The sequence below is a fragment of the Bos grunniens genome, chromosome 29 (genome assembly GCF_055505025.1).
Source record: "Bos grunniens cultivar Pamir isolate PY7600 chromosome 29, Bosgru_T2T1.0, whole genome shotgun sequence".
Classification (NCBI taxonomy): Eukaryota; Metazoa; Chordata; class Mammalia; order Artiodactyla; family Bovidae; genus Bos; species Bos grunniens.
In genome coordinates, this window is record NC_141193.1 from 2295633 (window position 1) to 2317401 (window position 21769).

At 60.4% G+C, this 21769-nt stretch overlaps 1 protein-coding gene across 6 annotated transcripts in view; it reads left to right on the forward strand.

The window, feature by feature from the left end:
• KCNQ1 (potassium voltage-gated channel subfamily Q member 1) overlaps positions 1–21769 on the forward strand; it is a 380089-nt gene that overhangs the window by 252492 nt on the left and 105828 nt on the right. For 2 of the 6 annotated variants that reach the window (XR_015157617.1, XM_086383884.1), the window contains exon 12: positions 591–736. The exons of the other annotated variants lie outside the window; for them this stretch is intronic. Coding sequence is in view for 1 of the 2 variants with exons in the window: in XM_086383884.1 (XP_086240010.1) it covers positions 591–736 (146 nt within the window). In the remaining variant the exon portion in view is untranslated. The remainder of the gene's footprint in view (positions 1–590; positions 737–21769) is intronic. 6 annotated transcript variants of the gene reach the window in all.

Genomic DNA, 21769 nt, shown 5'->3' on the forward strand with positions numbered 1-21769 from the left:
CACCGAGTCTCAGGAGCCTCCCGGGGGCACATGGGTCTCTTGGGGGAACACAAGAGGTGGGCGGATCCCCCCAGACCAGGAGTGGCCCTGGTCCCAGCCCTTGAGCTCCCTCTCCGAGCCTCACCTGTCCCAGGCATATGATGCCACCCTCCTTGCCGCATCAGAGGGGCAGCGTAGGTGAGACCAGATGGCACTTGTTATGTGCCTGCCACATCTGGAGGCCCCATGAAGACAGCACCAGGCCTGGTCCAGTTCACGGACCCAACCCTCGCATGCCGGTGTGCCTGGGTAGCCAAAAGACGATGCTGAGACTCAGGGAGGCAGTGTATCTGTTAGCTTTGCTGCCAAACAAACTGTCCTCAGGTCACATGGCCACGCCCAATTCCAGAGTGAAGAAATGCTTCTTGCCGCAGATGAGAACAGTGAAGTCACAGGGCAGAGAGGCACTGCCAGGCATGGCGGTGAGGAGGGGGCCCTGACCTGCCACAGGCACAAAGGAGCTGGCTCTTTTCAGTGGGTGGAGGAGGAATTTAAACCCCCGTCTCTCAGTCTGACTCCGAGCCCTTCCATCCACCCCACCCCACCCCCAGCCCCCGGCTCCTGCCCAGGGACCCCCATCATCATGCTAGAAAGCCACATCTGGACCTGGACACTCCACTACAGTCGCTGGGGAGCCACGGACAAGGAGTCCAGGAAGCGGAGAGGGAAGGAAGGCCGTGCACACGTGCAGGTTTAGGTAATATACGGTCCTCCCCGCAGGCCTGGCATCACTTGGCGGTGTCAGCTTTCGGTATGTAGCCACTTATTCCATCAGGGCAGACAGCCCTCCCGCTCCACCAGGTGACGGTCCTAAATCCTTGGGAGCGACAGCCATCCTCCCAGAGGGATTGGGTTTCTGCAAAGGGGCGCAGGGCTGACAGCCAGGGTCCCCCTCGCTTCTGTGCGCCCTCCAGCTGCCTCTGAGCTGCCGGCTCTGTGTTGAAGGCCGGGGACCAGGGCTGGACGCCTCCCTGGGAAGCGGGACGTGGAGCTTTGCCCCCAGCAGCCCTCAGTGCTGCACCCCGTTTGCAGTCCCTGAAGGAGAAGGGTGGGAGGACCCTGGGAGCCCACTGCTCACATTCCTCCCCTCTGCTCATGGCCCTCCATGAGGCAATGCTGTGATTCTCTGGGCTCACAGAGATGGGGCCGTGGGGACTTGCCCAAGGAGAGAGGGGCTGGGGCAGAGTCAGCGCTCAGAATGGGGGTGAGGTTCACTAGCCCCCCGCACATAGGAACGTCTCTAGGATCAAGCTTTTGGTCTCAGAGCTGGCTTCATCCTGCCCTCCCGCTGGCCAGCTGTGCGACCTTGAGCAAGGTCCCCAGAGGCCCGGGCCTCAGTGTTCCCAGCTCTGAAGTGGGGACACCGTCTCGTCACAGGGAGTCAGCGACTGACCCAGTGGCCTGATCCAGGTTCTCAGAGTGGCGCCTGGCATGGCCAGGCTCAGAAATGGATGGCCCATCAGAGCAGTCACGCTGGAGTCTGTAATGTCCCCAGGGCACCAGGTCTATTTAGAGACAGTCAGGGAGCCGGACAGTCGCGTGTGTGATTGGCTGAAAGTCGTGGACTCGTCTGCTAAATGCAGGTTTTGCACCCAGGGTTCGACCTGTCCCCGCCCCATTTCAGCCCCCAGGAGTATCGTCCCCACAGGGAGGGACGTCTGTGAGAAGGGGACCTTTCACTGTGCAGACAGCCAGGACCATCCACAGCAGGGACAGTGGTGACAGCTGGGAGCTGCGGTCCATCTGTCCCCACCCAGACATGCGGCCACGGCCACTCACGAGACATCAGTGGTGGGGGCTCAGCTGCAGGGCCGGCACTGGGGGACATGCCCCCAGCAGGTTGCAAGTCGCTTCAGCTCTTTGGTGGCTTGACTTCCAGCACACAGGCTGCCTGGCTCTCAGACAGGAGAGGCCCTTCTACCACCTTTTGCCTCAAAAGAACAGCTTTCATGGTGGAGGCGCCCTGCCGGTCTTCTCTCTGGGGCCCTGAGTGTCTCTCTGAATCTCTGAAGTAGAGGCCTGTGTTTAGCTGTGACTGAGGAAGCACTTTAGCGAGAAGGTCCCCACGTCCCCCCAGGACCTGGAGGCCAGTTTGCTTTCTCCCTTTCCCAGGCATCACCCCCAAAACCAGGCCGGGTGTCGCCCCGACCCCGGCTCCAGACTCCACAGCTGGATTCCCACGTCTAGCGAAGGGGAGTCTGGGGGAGGCGTGGGCTGCTGGCTTCTCTGAAACGGGGCAGCTTGCGCAAACGCTGCCTCCCCGGCCCCGGGTGCCGGTCACCTGCCCGGTTAATCATCCCGGGGCCCTGCGGGCCAAGGAGAGGTGGGAGGCCGACTCCCTGCTCCTCAGATTCTGCTGAACTCACTGAAACCCTAACCTTCGGGCTTCCCCACTAATTTGTGATAAGGCCTCGCCAAGAAAAACAGCAGGCAAGAGACCCCTGATTTCTCTGCGAATTCCAGAGCGCTTGGTTCATTCCAGCAGGGAAGGGGCCCCGAGGCGGCCATGCATGCAGAGCCATCGCTGTGTGGGTGCAGGGCTGGAGACGGCCTCTCGGGAGTAGCTAAGGAGGACCACCTGCCCGCTGGAGGAGATTGCTTCCAGCTGGCCGGGGCAGGAGGCCGAGGGTGGGTCCCACGGTGGCTCAGGCTGAGCTGTACTTGCTCATGTGGTGTGTGTGTGTGTGTGTGTGTGTGTGTATGTGGCCCACGCAGGTGGGGGTGAGTGTGGAGACTCGTTTCCCCACCACCACCAGGCTCCTGACCTTAGAACCCCAGGGCCTGCAGATGGATGGGGGAACTGTCCGTGCCCTGAGAATAGGAGACAGCTGTGTATCTGAGGGAGGCAGAGGGGCCTCCCGCAGGCAGCAGTGGGCTCTCAAGCAGCCCGGACACCCCGAAGGAAGTGGCTACTGCCCCCTCAGAGCTGGGGAAACCAAGCCTGAGGGTGGGAAAGTGACCAGCTCCAGGTTGAGCACTCCTCGCCCCATCACCACCACAGCCCACGTGGCAGGGCGGTGGCCAGGAGCCCAGAGGGGCTCTGGGCGGGACGTCGGTGACGAGCCAGTGGCCCGAGGCCAGAGAGATGGCCGGGGCCCAGTCCCAGCAGGGAGGAACATTATCCGATATTTCTTTCCCAAATCACGTTGTTTCTGTGCTGGCCCGAGGAGAAGCTGACTTCAGCAGGGGGTGTGAGGGTGTCAGGGGACTGGCCTGTCCACCTTCCCCTGGAATTGCCCCTCCTCCATACGGTGGGCAGTCTCCCTATCAGGGGCAGAGCCCCCCCCACCCAGCACCAGGGCCAGACCTGGCCTTCCAGGGGCTCCAGAAGAGCACCCAGCCCCCCACCAGCTGCTCAGCAGACTTCCAAGCTCCTTAAGGAGAGACAGATCACGTTCACTTCAGCCCGGGGCTCCCCTGGATCTGCCCCCCTCCCAGGTGGGGGGTGGCCCTGGGCACAGAGGTCAGCAGGGGCGGAGGACATTAGAGCCACTTGGTTGGAGGCTCAGGCTCTGCGGTCCCAGCTCCGTTCCCCGAGTGGGTCCTAACAAGCCCTGCGTTGTCTGTAGAGAAAGCCTCCCTCCTGGGCCTGCCTTCTGCTCTGCCGGGTTTGTTTCACGTTCTGAAGTCCTGGAACCCTTCCGCCCAAGTTGGAGCCAGGCAGTATCACACGCCAGACACCAGAAGGACACCCCACCCCCAGAACACGGGGGCGCCGGAGCAGCCAAGGCTCCCAAATCTCAGCGTTCGCAGATTTTAGGGGGTGAGGAGGTGGCCTGGGGGCTGTGAGGGTCTCTGGGCAGGCACCCTGGACTCAAACCCCAGCTGGCCAAGACCCAGGGGCGGCTCACGGCCGCTCTAAGGTTCCGTTTCCTTATCTGTAGTGTGGAGATAGTTGAGGGTAGCTATGTGTGTGGGGCAGGATCCATAGAAAGCAGACACACTTCAGGATTATGCTAGTGTGGGCGGGGAGCTGGGGAGCATGGGGCCTCCGGCAGGAATCTGGGGCTGATGTCCTGCAGCGGAGCCGACCCTGACTTGGAGGCTGGGGGAAGGGGGAGGAGACAGCCCTGGAGAACAAAGGTCAAGTGAACAGTTTACCTTAACAAGAGCAGGGAGCCCAAGATTGGGGGCGGGGGGAGTGCAGAGCGGGTCGCAGCCAGTAGGGAGACCCAGGCCCAAGTTGGAAGGCCCCAGGAGGAAGCCTGGGACGTCCATGCAGAGATCAGGCTCCAGGACACAGTGAGCCAGTGGAGAGGGCTGTGGTCCGGAAGGGCAAACGGACAGCACCCTGGATTCAAGGACCCGTGGGTGGGGGACACGCGTGGCTGAGCCGGGACCATGCCTTGCTCGCTCCATGACGGGGTGCAGACACAGGCAGGCATTCGTTCCTTCCTCTGTGGAGCTCCAAGGGGTCAAAGGGGAGGCAACGGGCACCCCATGTCTCCTGAGACCCTGCCTTTGTCACATGACCCCTTCCATGACTTACAAGGGCCACCCACCATCCCCAAGCAAGGTCCCTCCTCTCCTGTCCCCTCTGCCCCTTGCTTCTGCTTTGACTCTGATTCTGGCTCCTCACAGCCCTTCCCATGCCCCCCAGGGTCCATAGTCTCCTGTGCCCCAGACCCAGCACCCTGAGGGCAGGGTGGGGGGTTCCTGTTCCTGTCCATCAGGTCCAGGACACTTTCTCCTGGAGATGCTCAAGCCACCTGGATGGAGCCCAGGTCAGAGCTGGGCCTCAGGGAGGACGAGGCCGGGGGACCCCAGGTCCAGGCGGAGCCCACAGCCTTCTCACAGAGGCTGGCCCCAGGGGAGAGCAAGACGGCCGGTCGGGTCCCTGAGGGCTCAGACTGGGGGACAAGTGTCCCAGGAGGGTCCCACAGAGCAGGTGGCCAGCCAGCTCAGAGCCTTGGCAGCCCCCCACGCCCTGCACCTCCCCACCCCCTCACACCTGCCCCAGAGGGCTACGATGCTGTTGAACCGCCAGAAACCTAATCTATTATTACACAGAGACTTCTGTGAAGTCAGGGGTTTGAACTCCCCAGAAGTGTTTGCCCGATTTGGGGCCGATAGCGGGTGATAAATGCTGGCGATAAGGTGTTGATTGGTTCTGCGAGACTCTGCAGACACAGGGGCCGTTGTGCGCGCCGGGCAGTCAACTGCGCTCGCCGGGACAATAGCCCGTTTATCCGCCACTCGCTCTGCGGCCTGCCCACCCCGGACAGGCACAAAGGACGCTCGGGCCAGGGACCCCTAAGCCCGACTCTCCTCGGGGGGCAGAGCGAGTGTCCCGGGCCTGGAGTCAGCGTCTCGTGCTCCTCCTCCCTGGAGCACGCAGCACCCTAGCCTCAGTAGCCGCAACTGTGAAGTGGGATCATGAAGTCTCCATTGCAGGGCTGCCGGCAATTAAGCTAGATCAATACACAACTCTTTGTGGAGAGACGTGCACGTGTTTGTTTGACAAATGAGAGCAACTGCTCCAGGTGCAGGGCTGGAGGTAGAAAATGGACCCAGATCGATACAATGTGGACACAAAATCAATAGAAGTGACCATGAATGGATACAAATTTGATACAAATTGACAAATACTGGAGAGTCGATAATCCAAAGGGGCACAGCGGACAGGCACAAAATACACGTGGGAATACATTTAACTCTTTGTTACTTCTCGATAAGTGCCTGGGAGGGAAATGGAAGGAAGGCCGCGCCTGCCAGAGGCAAGGGCACATCCCAAGTTGAGTCCGGTGCGTCTCACAGAGAGGGTGACCAGACCACAGCCCGGGGAACGCGGGTTACAGGGCAGCAGCATCAGGGTAGAGTCGTCGATGGAGGCAGGTGGGACTGGGACCCTGGCTGCCACATGAGGACCCTGGCGTTTGCTGCGCATGGGGCCTGGCCCAGTGTGGGTGGGAGCTAGCGGGGTCCCCAGCTGCAGAGCTGAGGATGGACTGTGGAGGTGCCGGGGGGCAGCTGGGGGACCAGGGCGGGGGCTACTGCACCTGCACAGGGGAGCCGGAGGGCACAGCGGACGGACCCACCGGGCGGGAGGGAAGTGGTGGATTCCGGGCCTACTTGGAAAGGGGCTGTTCTCATCTCCCTTGGCAGCTCTAACAAATCCCTGCAAACTCGGTGACTTTCGGCAGTGCACATTTCTTATCTCATAGCTCTAGAGGCCAGAAGCCCGAGATTGGGCTGAAATCAAGGTGCTGGCTGGGCTCTTTCTGGTGGGAGGCTCCAGGGAGGCTCTGTCCCTTGCTTCTTCCAGCTCCTAGAAGCTGCCCGAATTCCTTGGCTCGCGGCCCCTTCCTGACAGTGCTCGGGCCTCTGCTTCCACTGTTTACGCCTCTCTGACCTCCTTCCGTGCCCCCCCTCTCCCTTCCATGGCGCACGGGGTGCACTGCAGGGACTGGCAGGGGGTGGCATGGCTGCGGGCAGGGTGGGGGCAGACCACGCAGGGCTCAGGAGGCCCCAGGAGGCAGGTCAGCTTTGTCCCTGGGCAACAGGAGCTGGCATCAGGCTTGTGCAGCCCCAGGGGCTTCTGTCCTGCCCGTCCCAAGGGAGGCAGATGGGAGGCGGCTGCAGCCACGGAGGCTTCAGCGGGGAGAGTGAGCTGGGGCCAGGCCTCGGAGGCCGCAGTGAGGACGGGAGCTGGACCAGGCGGGCCACAGGGGCCAGAGCCCTGACCTGGGTGCTTTGTGTCTCTTGGAGCTCCGCTCCCTTAAAGGCAAAGGAAAGAGGCCCTATCACCATGCGTTGTAAGCAAACACCTACTTCTGGCCGCCAGCTGAATGTAGACCCTACAGGTCCCGGGCCTCCCAGAGAGGAGGGGGCTGGCTGAGTGTCTTTGACCTTCCCAGCAGGGGAGCCGCCTCCCTGCCCTCCCAGGGGCAGCTCAGACTCCCCAACTTGAGGGCAGCTGCAGTCCTCGAGGCCTGAGTGGGCTCCATGGGATGCCCTCACCCACACTCCCAGTTGTCGCGTGGAATGCCCTCGTCCCACGGTTCGAATGCCAGGCCCCTGGGGAATGCGAGCCCCAGTGAGCCTGGCATATTCCAGCTGTGTCAGTGGGAGAGACCCAGGAAAGGGAGCCAAGGCCACACGCAGGCCGCCCACCCAGCGCTGGGCGCAGGGCAAGGGCACCCGTGAGGCTCACCCAGTGGACCCGGTGCGGCCCCATGGGCTCACCCAGCAGGTGGACGTCCTCCCATGTCCTGTGTCCCCTTCTGAGCTCCAGGCCACACCCCCCCCACCGCCCAGTGTCACCCTGCGTTCTCAAGTCAAAGCCCTCTGTGGCCATACACAGCCTGTCTTCCCCGGGATCCCTGCCGCCCTGGGGGTCAGGGCCCTGGAATCCCCACGGAGGAGGGACCAAGGGCCACCCAAGGCAGCCTGGGCGCCCAACCCTCTCCTGTCCGGCTACGCTGATGCTCCCCTGTCCCAGAGGCCTCCGGCAGCACCAAGGCTTCGGGAGCTACTAGAAGCTCTTCCCTTGAGCCACCTTTGTCCATGTCTCAGCCTCAGGTCTTCTGGTTGAAAGGTGGTTTGTGGGAGGATGTGGGGGGGGACTCATTCAACCAAAGTAGGTCACTGGGCCACAGCCTCTCATGGATATTGTTCTTAGGGCAGCAAGCCCACCGACCCCTGGGCCCCAGAGCCGGAAGGTCAGCCGCCGGCTCCGAGCTTGGCCGCCCTGGTAGCCCCAGCTGTGTGCCTGGGTGCATAGACGTCAGGGGTGCCTGGCATGTGGCGGTGAGCAGACCCCCTCCTTCTCTCCCTCAACCAGTGCCCGAGACACCGTCCCCAGCACAGTCTTGTCTATAGAGCTTCCTCTGCAGGGAAGAGGAGGAAGGGCAGCAACAGTGACCCAAGCGGGGGCCGGGCGGGGGTGACAGGGCATCACCCCAAGGCTGGCACGTGCAGGGGTTCGGCCTCTGAGCGTTCTGAGCTCAGGAGGGCCATGGGTGCCCAGGCCAGGCCCCTGCCCGATGCGTCCTTTGCACCGAGGTCTGGCTGGTGCCTGCAGCGAGCCAGGCGCTGCTCCAGAGGCCAGGCTGCAGCCATGAGCGAACTCCCAGGGCGTGGGGGGGCCGGCTGGGTCACGGTCCGCACGGTCCAGTCTCTGCCCTGCTCTCATCCCAGGCGTCCAAACTCTGTGGTCAGCCCCCGTGAAGCCCCTGATGCCCAGAGGCACTGCACCCAACCCTGGCTCCCTCCCTCCCAGGCAACGGGGCCAAGCGCCCGCTGTTCTGACGTCCGCCCTGCTGGCTGGGCGGGAGGCTCCGAGCTTCTCCTCCCCTTGCCTTTGCCAGGACCGCCATTCAGACCCAGCCCAGCACCTTCCCATCCCGTGCCAAGGCCCGGAGGGCCTGCGGGCTGTGCCCGCTACAGCTGGGAGCAAGCACAAGGGGCCCGAGGCACCGGTTGCTTCCGACGGGGCCCGAGGGGCGTCTGACCTTTCCGGCCACGGGGCAGCAGTTGCGTGAGCACGAACAATCACCCCAGTGTGCAAGGCACAAGCGGCCTTTTCTCCCTCCCCAGGCCAGCGCGCCCAGCTCCCAGCCTGGCTTCCCTTGAACAAACATATTTATTGTGGCCGTCACCGAGGGCCTCGCCTCACAGTCGGAGCCTGGGGGCCTCTCTCCCACCCACCAGGGCCCCAGGAGGGGACCCCTGCCCCTGACAGTCTCCCCCCCAGCCCCCCTGCCCTCCAGGCTCAGCTCTGCCATGCCCGAGGCAGGGCGGATCCAGCGCAGCACACACACACACACACACACACATACACACACCCCCCAGCAGGCTGCTGGCGCTCCCCCGGGGAGCCCATGACCACCCACAGGCAGCAGGCCAGCCCCCAGCCCCAGGCAGGTGGGGGAGGGGCCGCACCAGAGCCCACCCTCCCCTCCCATGCCTTAGTTTCCTCTTCAGTGAGACGGGCAGCATCACCCAGCGCTGGGTGTCTCCCTGACCACCTGGGGTAGCGGCGAGCACCCCAGCCTCCTCCCTTAGCTGAGGTCTTCCCGGCCAAATTTTGTTTAGTCCTCAGGCTTCAAGGGCCACTGCCTCTGGGACCCCTCTGTGGACCAGCCCACGCTCAGAATCAGGACCCCCTCGTGTTCCCCCAGCCGTGGCCCTGCTTTATAGCGCTTCTGGTCTTTGCTCACACATGTCGGGGTGCCTTCTCTTCCTGAGAGCAAGGAGAGTGGGCCCCTGGCAGGCAAGGCCATCCCTCTGGCCTGGGGGAGCCACAAATGTGTGCACGAGGGGCTGCTTGGTCAATATTAGGAGAACCAGCGAACGAACGATCCTGTAAACAGAGAACTGCGCGGGCGGGCGGCAGGAGAGAGCGGGCGCCGCACTCTGGGACAGGGCCTCCAAGGGGGCCGCCCCACCGGCCATGTGGACTCTGCTCCAGGCAGGGGGTGGCGTGAAGGGCGGGGGTGAGCGGTCAGATGAGTGAGTTTTCTGAGCTCTTCCGGCCACTGGGGACATGGAGGAGAGCGGGCCTGGCATCCAAGGCTGCTTGGCTGAGGCGGGAGAAGGGGCTGGGGGCGGGCGGGGAGGGAAGGGAGGGGCTGGAGGCTGACCTGGCAGCGGGCGTAATGAGTGAGGGGGCGTGGAGGCCCACCTGGGGCGGCTTGCTCAGGACGGAGGGCAGTGAGGCGCCAATGCGAGAAGCCCAGGAAAAGAGCGGGCCTCAGGGTGGGGGGCTTCCTGGGGGTCCAGCCAGGTCCCCGGTGTGCTCCGTCACGTGTAGGGAGCTGGCAGTTCTGGGAGTCCCTGTGTGGACAGGGCCCCAGGCTCCCCTTCTCAGCCACCGGCGGTGGCACCACGGAGCCGCCTGCCTCTTCTGGCCTTGGTTTCCCCTCCAGTAGGACCCGCCCACCAGGCCCCGTGTGTGAGAGCTCGTGGTCCCAGCTCTGGGAGGGGCGGTGGATAGAGCTGTGGCTTCCCCACTGCTCGGCTGGGGCCCCTCACAAGTGAAGTGCCGTGGCAGCCTCTAGGGTGGCCCTGGGCCGGGGGTGGGGGGACCCTGGCTCACACCAGACTCCCCTGTAAAGGCATGAAATCTGACAGCTCCGCTGCTGAGAACATCGAAGTCCCGCTGGGGAAACAGGAGGAAGGGTGCAGAACTGACCTCTGTAGGGTGGCCACCTCCAGAAAAGCTGCTGAGGGAGGGCCTGGCCCTTGGAGAACAGGACACTGGAGCCAAGTGTGGAGACAGGTGTCCATGGGGAGGAGGAGAGGGGGCCACCCTGCCACCTCCAGGCCTCACTCACCCCGGGCCTCAGCCTCAGGGCCAGGGACACTCGATGCCGGGCCTCTGTGCCTCCTCCTTCCAAAGGCCGCCCCTTCGTGCCCATCCCTCCAAATCCTGCCAAGACCTGGCTCATCCCCACCCCCTCCTTCCATCAAGCACAGGCGTGCACGTCCAGCACCCCTGAGAGCTGAACCACGAGTCGACTAGAGCGGCTGCAGCAAAGTCCCACGGCTGGGGCAGCTCAGACCACAGGGTTCACTGTCTCCAGTCTGGAGGCTGGACTCCCAGGCCCGGGTGTGGCCAGGGCTGGTCCTCCTGAGGCCCCCTCCTGGGCGTGGAGACGGCCATCTCCTCCCCGTGTCCTCACAGTGTCGTCCCTCTGAGTGTGTCTGTGTTCTGACCTCCTCTTATAAGGACACCAGTCCTGTGGGGTTAGGGCCCCATCCTCGTGACCTCATTTTACCTTAACCTTGTCTTTAAAGGTCACGTCTCCAAATGCAGTCACGTCTGAGGCAGGATGGGGTTCATGGGACGAGCCTGCCGTTTCTTCCTTGTCTGGAAAGGGGGCAGAGGCAAGGAGGGGGACCCTTGAATTACACCATCCCTGGGCACCTGGGCCTGGAGAGCCCTGATCCAGGGCCTGTGAGTTTGAGGAGCCTGGAAAGTCTAAGGGGGGTGTGGGCCAAAGGGCAGTTGCTGTTCTCAGAGAGCAAGAGCAGACTGGGCACCGGGCACCAGTCGTCCAGGGAGGAAGCCACCATCTTCACTGCGGTGAGCTTGCTCAGGCCAACCCCGGCCCTCAGCTGACAACCCGCTTTCCCCATCCCAGCCCCTGCCAGGTGGCCTGTGCAGACTCCTCACGGGACAAGCCCAGTGAGGCAGGGGCCACACGGACGCAGGTGTGGCCGGAGCAAAGGGCAGCCCCCTGCCAATCTCGCAGCTGACATGCATGTGGCCGCCTGGTGGGCTCTTGGGGCCAGCCCTGGGTGCTGTGTGCCAGCCTTGGGCCAGGTGAGGCTGGGGGCAGGATCTGGGTGACCCGCAGTGCAGGTGGGGAGCCAGACCTGAGCAGGTCACCCTCAGGTCACCTTGGAGGTGCTGGCCGAGGGTGGGGAGGAAACACTGTCCTGCCTGCCCTTCCCAGTTGGGTCTTGAGGGCCCTGGGCCAGATCTCCACATCCTGGGGCCCCCAGCACCCGGGGAAGGGGGAGGAACTGGGGGTCCCACATCCCATTAGTGAGTTCAGAAATGTTCCGGCAGGAAGCATGTAGGCTGGGGCTTTGGAATTAAGCAGGACTCCCCGGGGGCTGAGTGCGGAAGGGGACGTGGGGCCGCACAGGATGGATGAGGCCTCTCGGGTCACCCGGGAGGGGCTGGAGGGAGGGCTGGGAGTGCGGCGAGGCATGAAGGGAGGAGAGGGTCACCTCTGCCGGTCTCTGCACCCGGAGCTGGGAAGGGGGCCAGGCAGTCAGAGCTCTCCTAGGCATGTCGACCTCTCCGTGGGGGCAGCAGGGGCCCCTGGATGCCTGAGGCCTGCAAGGAGTTAATTGCTGGCCTCATGGGCTGGCAAACCCTGACTCACAGGGCTGTAAAAGTCTCGTGTTTTAAAAAATCAGTATATTAGCTTAATTTTATAGATTTCAGAAGTGCTACTTGAAAATAAAACTCTCCTAATTATATTTATGATCCCAACGTGAATCCATTTGACTCCATTCGTGGCGAAGAACCTTTGTGTGAAATGCCGGGAAGCAGCCCCTGCCAGCCGTAAAGCGCAGCTGGTGGGTCCGCAGTGGGTGGGAAGCTCTGTGGCTCTGTGTCCACCAGAGAGGGGTGCGTGGGCCTCGGGGAGTCCGGGGGTGTTGGGGATGAGGCCCCTCGGAGCCCCGTCTCAGAGCTTACCGGAAGGCCTCGCTGTCCCCGTCGTGACCCTCGGGAGCCGTCGGGGGGCTACACGGGTGGTGGGCAAAGGCTTGGTAACCCCACCGCCCATGGAAGGGAGCTTCTGGGCACAGAATGGATGCTGTGCCCTTCTCAGGGGCCAGGGGAAGACTGCATCCCCTCCAACAGCAGGGTGAGGTTGTCCTCACTGATCTGGGCTTGTAGTCTGGGAAATGGGAGTGGAAATGGAGGTGAGCAAAGAGATTGTCCAGCAGAGGGGAGGGAAAAGAGACACAATGAGGGGGTGGGGGTGGCAAGAGGGAGCCCCCGGCTGGCAGAGGCAGGGGTGGGGCCCTGCCAGCAGGCTCCCTGGGCCTGGGGGTGAGCAGCTGCGTTGTCATGAGGCCAGGTTGATCAGGGAGGGCTCCCTGAGGAGGTGATGTTTGTCCCAAGTGTGACCAAGAGGCAGAAAGATCCCCCTTCCAGGCTGAGGACCAGAGAAAGAAAACAAAGGCGGCAGGGCGTGTGTGCCCAGGTGTCCCCAGGGCCTCTGCTCACCACGCCCACCCCTGGGGACAAAGACCCCCAGTCCGAGCTGTGAGATGCACCTGAAGCCCAGTGCCCTCTGCCCGCCCCAGCAGGGACCCTGGGTCCCAGGGAGGGCCTGGGGCTTGGCCTGCAAAGGTCTTGTGTGGCCTCCAGGTGTGGGGGCCGCCTGATTTTCCCTGGGGCCCCCAACCAGGTCAGGCGGGCCTCTCGGCAGACCACGTGCTGGGCACCAGCCGCAGGACCGCTGCAGGGGGACGCGGTCCTCCCCCGGCCCGGCCTCTGAACACGGCCTTCCTTCCGCAGGAATTCAGGGCAGGCCACCGAAGGGGCCGGACCAGGACACCAGGCCAGCCTGTCCCTGTTGTTGCAGGTCCACTGTGGGGGCCCACGGCCGGGACAGGGGAAGGCAAGGAGGGCAGCGGCTGTCACTCAACAGCCGGGACGGGTGGGGTCCCCTGGTAGGAGCAGAGGCGGGGTGGTGGAGGACGGTCCAAGCCCCGCTGCCCACACGCAGCCTTCAGCAGGGACTTCCCTGTGCCCCTACCTCCCGCAGCTGACCCCGGCCAGGGTTCCTGCAGTGACCTGAGGAGGCACGACGGCCGGGTGCCCCGCACAGGCCCAGTGTGTAGGGACAGGCCCACCCCTCCGGGGTGGATAGGCTGACCCAGTGCTCATGTGTGAGGCGCTGCAAGCCCATCCCACGGATGAACCAGCCAAGGCTCCAGAAGGTGGGTGGCAAGGCCAAGGTCACCCAAGGTTGCATGGTGAGAGAAGGATTTAAACCTAGGAGGTGTTCTGGATCCCAAAGGGGGCAGTTTCTACCCTTAGCTATTTGGATTTCAGTTTAGTTCAGTCGCTCAGTCATGTCCGACTCTTTGTGACCCCATGAATCGCAGCACTTCAGGCCTCCCTGTCTATCACCAACTCCTAGAGTTCACTCAGACTCACGTTCATTGAGTCAGTGATGCCATCCAGCCATCTCATCCTCTGTCGTCCCCTTCTCCTCCTGCCCCCAATCCCTCCCAGCATCAGAGTCTTTTCCAATGAGACAACTCTTCCCATGAGGTGGCCAAAGTACTGGAGTTTCAGCTTTAGCATCATTCCCTCCAAAGAAATCCCAGGGCGGATCTCCTTCAGAATGGACTGGTTGGATCTCCTTGCAGTCCAAGGGACTCTCAAGAGTCTTCTCCAACACCACAGTTCAAAAGCATCTATTCTTTGGTGCTCAGCTTTCTTCACAGTCCAACTCTCACATCCATACATGACCACTGGAAAAACCATAGCCTTGACTAGACGGACCTTTGTTGGCAAAGTAATGTCTCTGCTTTTGAATATGCTATCTAGGTTGGTCATAACTTTTCTTCCAAGGAGTAAGCATCTTTTAATTTCATGGCTGCAGTCACCATCTGCAGTGATTTTGGAGCCCCAAAAAAAAGTCTGACACTGTTTCCACTGTTTCCCCATCTATTTCCCATGAAGTGATGGGACCAGATGCCATGATCTTCGTTTTCTGAATGTTGAGTTTTAAGCCAACTTTTTCACTCTCCTCTTTCACCTTCATCAAGAGGCTTTTGAGTTCCTCTTCACTTTCTGCCATAAGGGTGGTGTCATCTGCATATCTGAGATTATTGATATTTCTCCCGGCAATCTTGATTCCAGCTTGTGCTTCTTCCAGCCCAGCATTTCTCATGATGTACTCTGCATAGAAGTTAAATAAGCAGGGTGACAATATACAGCCTTGACGTACTCCTTTTCTTATTTGGAACCAGTCTGTTGTTCCATGTCCAGTTCTAACTGTTGCTTCTTGACCTGCATACAGGTTTCTCAAGAGGCAGGTCAGGTGGTCTGGTATTCCCATCTCTTTCAGGATTTTCCACAGGCCCCATCAAATATCCATTATCCTCCGTACACCCCCAAAAGAGATTGTTGTTCAGTTGCTCAGTCGCATCTGACTCTCTGCAACCCCAGGAACCTCCAGGCTTCCCTGTCTTTCACTGTCTCCTGGAGTTTGCTCAGACTCATGTCCACTGAGTCAGTGATTGCAGCCAACCATCTCATCCTCTGTCGTCCCCTTCTCCTCCAAAGAGATGGGGTGACATAAAATGGTGAACTTTTTATTTATGTGGGAAAAGGACATTTTAAAAGACAACTGGTCTGTTATTAAATACCATCCCTTGATTCTAGAAAGTCTGAGAATGTCATCTCAGACCAGAGGAAGGAGTCCTGCATTTTCTGGCAGGATCTTGGTCCCCTGGGCCGCCCACCAGCCCAGCCCCCGGAGCCCCTAGAAAGCAGCGAGTCCCAGAAACGTTTCGGGAGCGTGCGCTCTAGAACCGCAGGCTCCATCAGCGCCGGCCCCCAGTGGGTTAATACTGGCCCAGTTGACCCTGTCCAGGGGACCGGGGTTGGGGGACAGGGCTGTCGGGAGCCGTCCTGGGAATGTGACTTGGAGGAGGGTCCTGACGGAGGTCAGCTCTGTGCACCAGGACCAGAGGCCTCCCGGATGTGGGATCTGGCCACTGAGCCTGAGGACACCATGCAAAGCCCCCCGGGCACCCAGGGCCCGCCACCCTGTGCCCACCTCTGCCACGCCCCTGAGGAGCTGGGAGGGAGTTCAAGAGCCACGCCCAGTGGGGCTGGTGGGCTCTGGTCAGCTTCCAGACCATAAGAAGCCCCAGGACTCACTTCTCTCTCTGGTGAGATGGGTCCGTCTCTGGGGGTGCCCCCGAGGGTGGCCGGAGCAAGCTGGGGGCACAGGAGCAAATGTGCTGCTGCCTACCCATCTGGACAGGGGCAGGGAAGCGTCAACAGACTCAGTGAAGTTGCCTCTTTATTGTGGGTGTTTTGACAACTTCCATCTACCTGGAGTCACTTATTCTGGTTTCAAATACACTTAGAGAAGGAGCTGGAATCTATTTAAAGGAGAAACATTAGATAAACAGTGGTCGAGATGTTCAGAGGGACAGCGTCAGGGACAGATGCGGTGAGGGGCCGGTGTGGCCCCGCCAGGGAACGGCACACGCTGACTTTGAAGGACACCCCCACCCCCGCTGCTGCGCCTGAACCTGGCTGGACGGCCCCAGGGCCGGACCCTGCACATGGCGTTAGTCTTCTCTGTCTGCTGTGACAAGTGACCAAACTGTGGTGGCTTGAAGCAACACGAATTTGTCTCCTTACTGTCCTGGAGGTGTGCACAGCCTCACTGGACAAGGCGTGGGCCGGCGGGGCCCCTCTCTGGGCGCTCTAGGAGAATCCACTCCTGGCCTCTCGCGGTTTCTGGAGGCACCTGCTCTCCAGGTCCCTGGCCCCCTGCTCCGTCTGCACAGGCGGCTGGGCCAGCAGCGTCCTCCTGGTGTGCCCCTTCCTCGGAGCCTCCGCTCAGGGTCACATCTCATTCGCTGCCTCTGCCTCTCCAGCCTCCTCCCCTTGCCATCTCACCAGGTCCACTGGCATAACCCTGGGGTGTCCCACCTCAAGGTCACCTGCTTAGCAACGCTCATTCCATCTTCAAACTCCGTTCCCCACTGCTGAGTCACCAGACACAGGCCTGGATTCCAGGGGCAGGACGTGCTCATCTTTGGGAGCCTTAATTTCCCCCCCCGTGCCCTGGGTGGGGTGTGGTCCCTGAGTCTCCTTGTACCCGTCACTGGCTAGCTCTGGCTGCATGGTCTTAGACAGGAATGAAGGTCCCTTGAGGGGCTACAGAACAGGGCATGGGAAGGTGGGTCTCAAAGGCGGGGTGGGTCCCTGTGAACTCGGGGGGATGGGGGTGGACCTTCCCCTAGCCTTCCCAGCTTACCTGCCTCCAGCCCCAGGCTTGACCTCCCTTGGGGGTCTCTGTGTTCCTCCCTGTAACCCCCTGTAACTGATGAAACCTTCCAGAACATTCTACCACCACTTGCCTGTCGCTGTGAGTGCAGCCACCAGGCTATAGCACATGCTGGCCTTCTCAAGGGGCAGCCAGCTGTGGGCACACAGATAACTGGGACCAGGGGCGTCTTCTAGGACCCTCGACCTTCTCAAAAGGGCCCATCACTTCCCTTCTCCCAGCTGAGCCCCTCTCTGGCTCCTGGGGTTGGGGCAGGGCAGTTGCTGCCCGTAGGAGCCCCCCGAATCCCCCAGGAGTGCCCATCCTTCCCCAGCCCAAAGCCACCACTCCTGGCCATATCGTAACCCCCAGAACCCCTGGCTCTGGAGTCTGTCTGAGCCAACTGCTGCAGGGCACTCTGCTGGGCACTGCGACATTATCAGATTCTTCTACATTAAAAGGTGAAAAAAAAAAAAGAAGAGAAATAAGTCCTGAAAAGCAAAGCAGGTTTTTTTGCCCTGGCCTGCTCTCGAGGCCCGCATGGACTTTGCACAGAATGGTGGAGCTCTCTCCCACACCCGGCGGTGGGTGGCTCGGACCCCAGGCCGTGCTGGTAGGAAGCAGCCCCCACAAGCAGAAGGAAGAGTCCAGGGAGGAGCTGTCTGCTGCCCATGGGAGGGGGCTGCTGGCCCTGGGCTCTGATGGTTTCCTGTGGAACCGAGTCCAGCATGTCCACCTACAGCCCGTCCTGGGGCCCATGGCCACCTGGCCACACCACATGCTACAACAGGGCCCTCTCTCTGGCCAGTCGTCTGTCTGCCCAGCTGCGCCACCTCACTGGAAGGATTCGTTTGAATGCGGGTCCAGGGGGCCCCCAGTCCCCTGCTGCCCTTTCTTGGGGGCAGTTTGCACTTTGCAGCTGAATCAATCAGAGGCCGAGATGCCATGTGGGGGAGTGTTTACTGATTTGGCTCTTCTGGGGCTGCGGACGCTCCGTGTTTGTCCAGGCTCTGTCCTGCCTGGTCCCCAGGAGCTTTGCAAACAAGGGCCCCGGGAGGAAGGGTGGCCTCCCCTCCCCCGAGCGCTCTGCAACCTGAGGGGCCAGCTGCAGTGCCAAGGGGCTGGCGGGGGCCTCCTGCCTGGCTGTGGCTGCGGAGGAAACGTGGGCCCAGCCAAGCCAGGTGACGGCCAGGGGGCCCAAGGTAGTGGGCGTGGGAAGCCCAGCGCCTCCAGGCCTCCGGGTTCGGTGCAGAGGTGACTGGAGAGACAGGGCTGCAGCCACGGGAGGCCCACCATCAGGGGTCCGGCGGGGCTTGGGGGTGGCTGCTTCTCAACTCCGGGAGTGTGTCCTCTGCCCACACCCGAGCTGGCTTCTCAGATTTTCAGCCAGTTCTTTATTGAGGCCACAGACCAGGCAAGCCTTTGATACATGCTGGCAGGAGACAGGCCCCCTTCCGTGGTGAGGAGACCCAGGCTCTGATGCTCTTAACAGTCACTCGGGGACAACTGGTGTGACTTGGACACCCCCACCAAGGGGATGAGAGACACCCAAGCCACAGCCCCTGTTCTCACTAGAGCTGCGTCTGCCCTGGCCTCCCTGCCCCTGTGGGGACTGATTTTGTCTGGAGGGTGAGGGCGGGTCTCCTAGCCCCAGGACCCAGTGCTACTCAAGTGGAAGGGATGCCTGGGGTTCAATGGGGTGTCTTTCCTCCCTCCTTCTGAGGCATTATTCTGGCCTCTTCCCCCACAAGGCCTGGCCTAGATGACAGAGAAGGGGCCTCTCACTCTCTGACGGCTGAGCTCAGGGTTGGAAATAACCCAGGTCTTTGCCCAGCACTCAGGGCCCAGGCCTGCTGTCACTCCGCCCCGACTCCCCCTAGCCCCCCGATCCTGGCTCCCAGAGGCAGAGCGTGAGCAGGGAGAGTGCCCCCCTAGAGCAGAGCAGCCCCGCCGGCCCCCCTCTGCCCACCTCTCTGAGTCTGCACAGCTGGGCCCCAGTTACTCTTAAATAACTGGGTCATTTTTATAATTGTTTATAACAAATACATAAATTAGCATGAGTAAAATATATGATGCAATTATTATTATTTTAGCTACTTTAAAAAATTATTATGACCTGTGGCTCAAATATGAGATGGTTAGATAGCATCACCAACTAAATGGACATAAATCTGAGCAAACTCAGAGATGCTGAAGGAGAGGGAAGCCTGGCGTGCTGCAGTCCATGGGGTTGCAGAGTCGGACACAACCTGAGCAATTAAACCACAACCAATGGTGCAGATGCTCTGCTCGGCGCATCCGTTGCCCGTTGGTGTGCCTGCTCCCTGGGACCCCGCTGGTTCAGCCAGGTGGGAACGTGGCTGTGAATGTCTTGTTGAAGTTCATGGACCAGGTGGGAGGGTGTGCACAGACGTGGATTTCAGGCTTCCATGACAACTTAGCTGGCAACTTGGGGAAGGTTCAGTTGAGGCGTGTTGGGGTCAAACAGCTAATGAGAGCAGGAAGAGTGTGGTTATGGGACTCGCACGACTTCTGTTCCCAGAAGTGCCTTGCGCTCTCTCCCTGCCTGAAAGGAGAAGCCCAGAGGTCTGGGTGTGCTCAGAGCGTGGAGGTGCATGCCTGCATGGCAGGGTGGCCCACGGGATGCACCACAGTGCTTTTCAGCTGAAGACCGTGTGTCTGGTTTATTGCTGTTCAGTTGCTAAGTCTTATCTGACTCTTTGTGACCCCATGGATTGCAACACACCAGGCTTTCCTGTCCTTCACTATCTTCTTGAGTTTGCTCAAACTCTTGTCCATTGAGATGGTGATGCCATCCAACCATCTCATCCTCTGTCATCACCCACTTCTCCTGCCCTCAATCTTTCCCAGCATCAGGGTCTTTCCAGTGAGTCAGTTCTTGGAATCAGGTGGCCAAAGTATTGGAGCTTCAGCTTCAACATCAGTCCTTCCAATAAATATTCAGACTTGATTTCCTTTAGGATTGACTGGTTTGATCTCCTTGCTGTCCAAGGGACTCTCAAGAGTCTTCTCCAGCACCACAGTTAGAAAGCATCAGATCTTGGGCGCTGAGCCTTCTTTACGGTCCAATAAAAGAACTGCGTGTCTAGGTGCCCGGGATCCAATTCACCACTTCTGCTTCATGGCCAGCCCTCTTGGTGACCAGCCGGCTGTTGCTGAAGTGCACAGACCCACAGGCAGTTGCCCCAGCGATGGGTTGCTGCCTGTTCACACACCGCCTCGGGTAAGGAATGTCACATGCGGCCGGTCCTTCCAGTGGGGCGGGATGTTTCAGGGGAGATTACACAGGTGTCTTCACAGGACGTCAACTGCAGGTCTGCCCTGTGAGCCTGGGGGCCAGGGCTGCAGCCTGAGGGAGAGCCGGCTCCTGCCTGTTTTCACTCAACCTGGCCTCCCCCGTCCCCAGGCCTGAACTCTGAGACCCAGCTCCCCCGCCCTGTGTGGCTCCAGACACCTTCCCCTCCTCCTGGTCACAGTTTCTCCCTCCTCAGACACACTCCCACTCCCCCAGACCAGGAGCCTTGGGGCCCAGGCCCAGCGGGGGCTTGCGAGGTATGGCCCATGCTTGGTTGGCATTTCTGGGACCCTGTGGGGTTGCCTTCCTGGGACCCACTGTGAAGCCTGCAGCTCTTGAGTGTGACCACCTGCCCTCTACTCACCCCACTCGCTGAAAGGCTTCTCTCTGAAGCCTGGGGTTGGGAAAACTAGGAATGGGAGATGGAGGGGCTGAAGGTCCAGGTTTTTGGCTCAAAGAATCAGAGGGAAAGACCCGTCCCTTGTCTGTTTCCATGATGCTTCAGGCAGCCTTTCCTGGCCGCTTCTGAGGGCTCAGCCCAAAGGTGTGGCCTGCATGCTGCATGCTTCAGATGCCCTGCATCTACACTGGTGTTTCCTCCAGAACAGCAGGCAGCACCCCACCATGAACATGAACATGGGATGCAGAGGACAGAGAACATTCCAGGCAGGACTGGCACCAGATGGGCTGGTCAGCCAGGGCATCCGAGTGCCATGAGGTGCTCTGGTCAGCAGAGGGACGTGTCTCCCGCCCACTCCAGCCCCAGGTAGCATCTGGCACCTGTGGGGTATGAGCACACCTGTTTTGGAGCCCTCACCTGAGGCTGGGCAGACCTGAGGCTTATCTGAGCTCACTCGCAATTGCAGCTGTGCACGTGTGCATTTAAGTCCTTCCTTCATTGCTTCGTTCGTGCTCCATAGGTACCTGAGACCCCTGTGTGCCAGGCTATCCAGGATCTAAAGATACAAAAGTCAACAGAGATGACTTCCACGGAGTTTAGGAAAGGAAGAAGGGATTTCCGTAAAGAGAACATTCTGATGGACATTCTGAGGGAGGGTGGGAGCAAGGCCTCGGGGAGGAGAGGAGCAGCCCAGCCAGTCATGATGTCCCACCTTGAAATCCTAAACTGCCACATACCAAGCACGTCTACTTGGGGCTTTATGGTGTGTGCTGTTAGGAGGTGATTTTCATGCGTTTTCTCCCATCGGTGTTAACAATTCGCCTTTCGTCATGTAGGTCTATAATCGCTTCCATGTATACCTTTCTGTGCTAGGTGAGAATCCAGCTTCATCTGCCTCCATTTGTCCAGTTGCTAAGTCATGTCTGACTCTTTGTGAGCCCATGGACTGCAGCACACCAGGCTGCCCTGTCCTTCACTATCTCCCCGAGTTTGCTCAAACTCAAGTCCATTGATTCGGTGATGCCATCCAACCATTTCATCCTCTGTCATCCCCTTCTCCTCCTGCCCTCAATCTTTCCCAGCATCAAGGTCTTTTCCATTGAGTTGGCTCTTTTCATCAGGTGGCCAAAGCATTGGCGCTTCAGCTTCAGCATCAGTCCTCCCAGTGAATATTCAGGATTGATTTCCTTTAGGATGGACTGGTTGGATCTCCTTGTGGTTGAAGGGACTCCCAAGAGTCTTCTCCAGCACCACAATTTGAGAGTACCAACTCTTTGGCACTCAGCCTTCTTTATGGTCCAACTCTCAGATCTATAAATGGCTACTGGAAAAACCATAGCTTTGAGTATATGCACCTTTGATGGCAAAGTGATGTCTCGGCTTTTTAATACATCTTCCCGCTCCCCTCCCCATCTCTCTTGCCTGCCCCCGTGGCTAGTGAAGCCATTTTAGTGGCCTTCTGCTGGCTGGCTATATCCCCATGTGTTTGAGGGTGTGCTCCTGCACCAGTGTCTGCTGTTT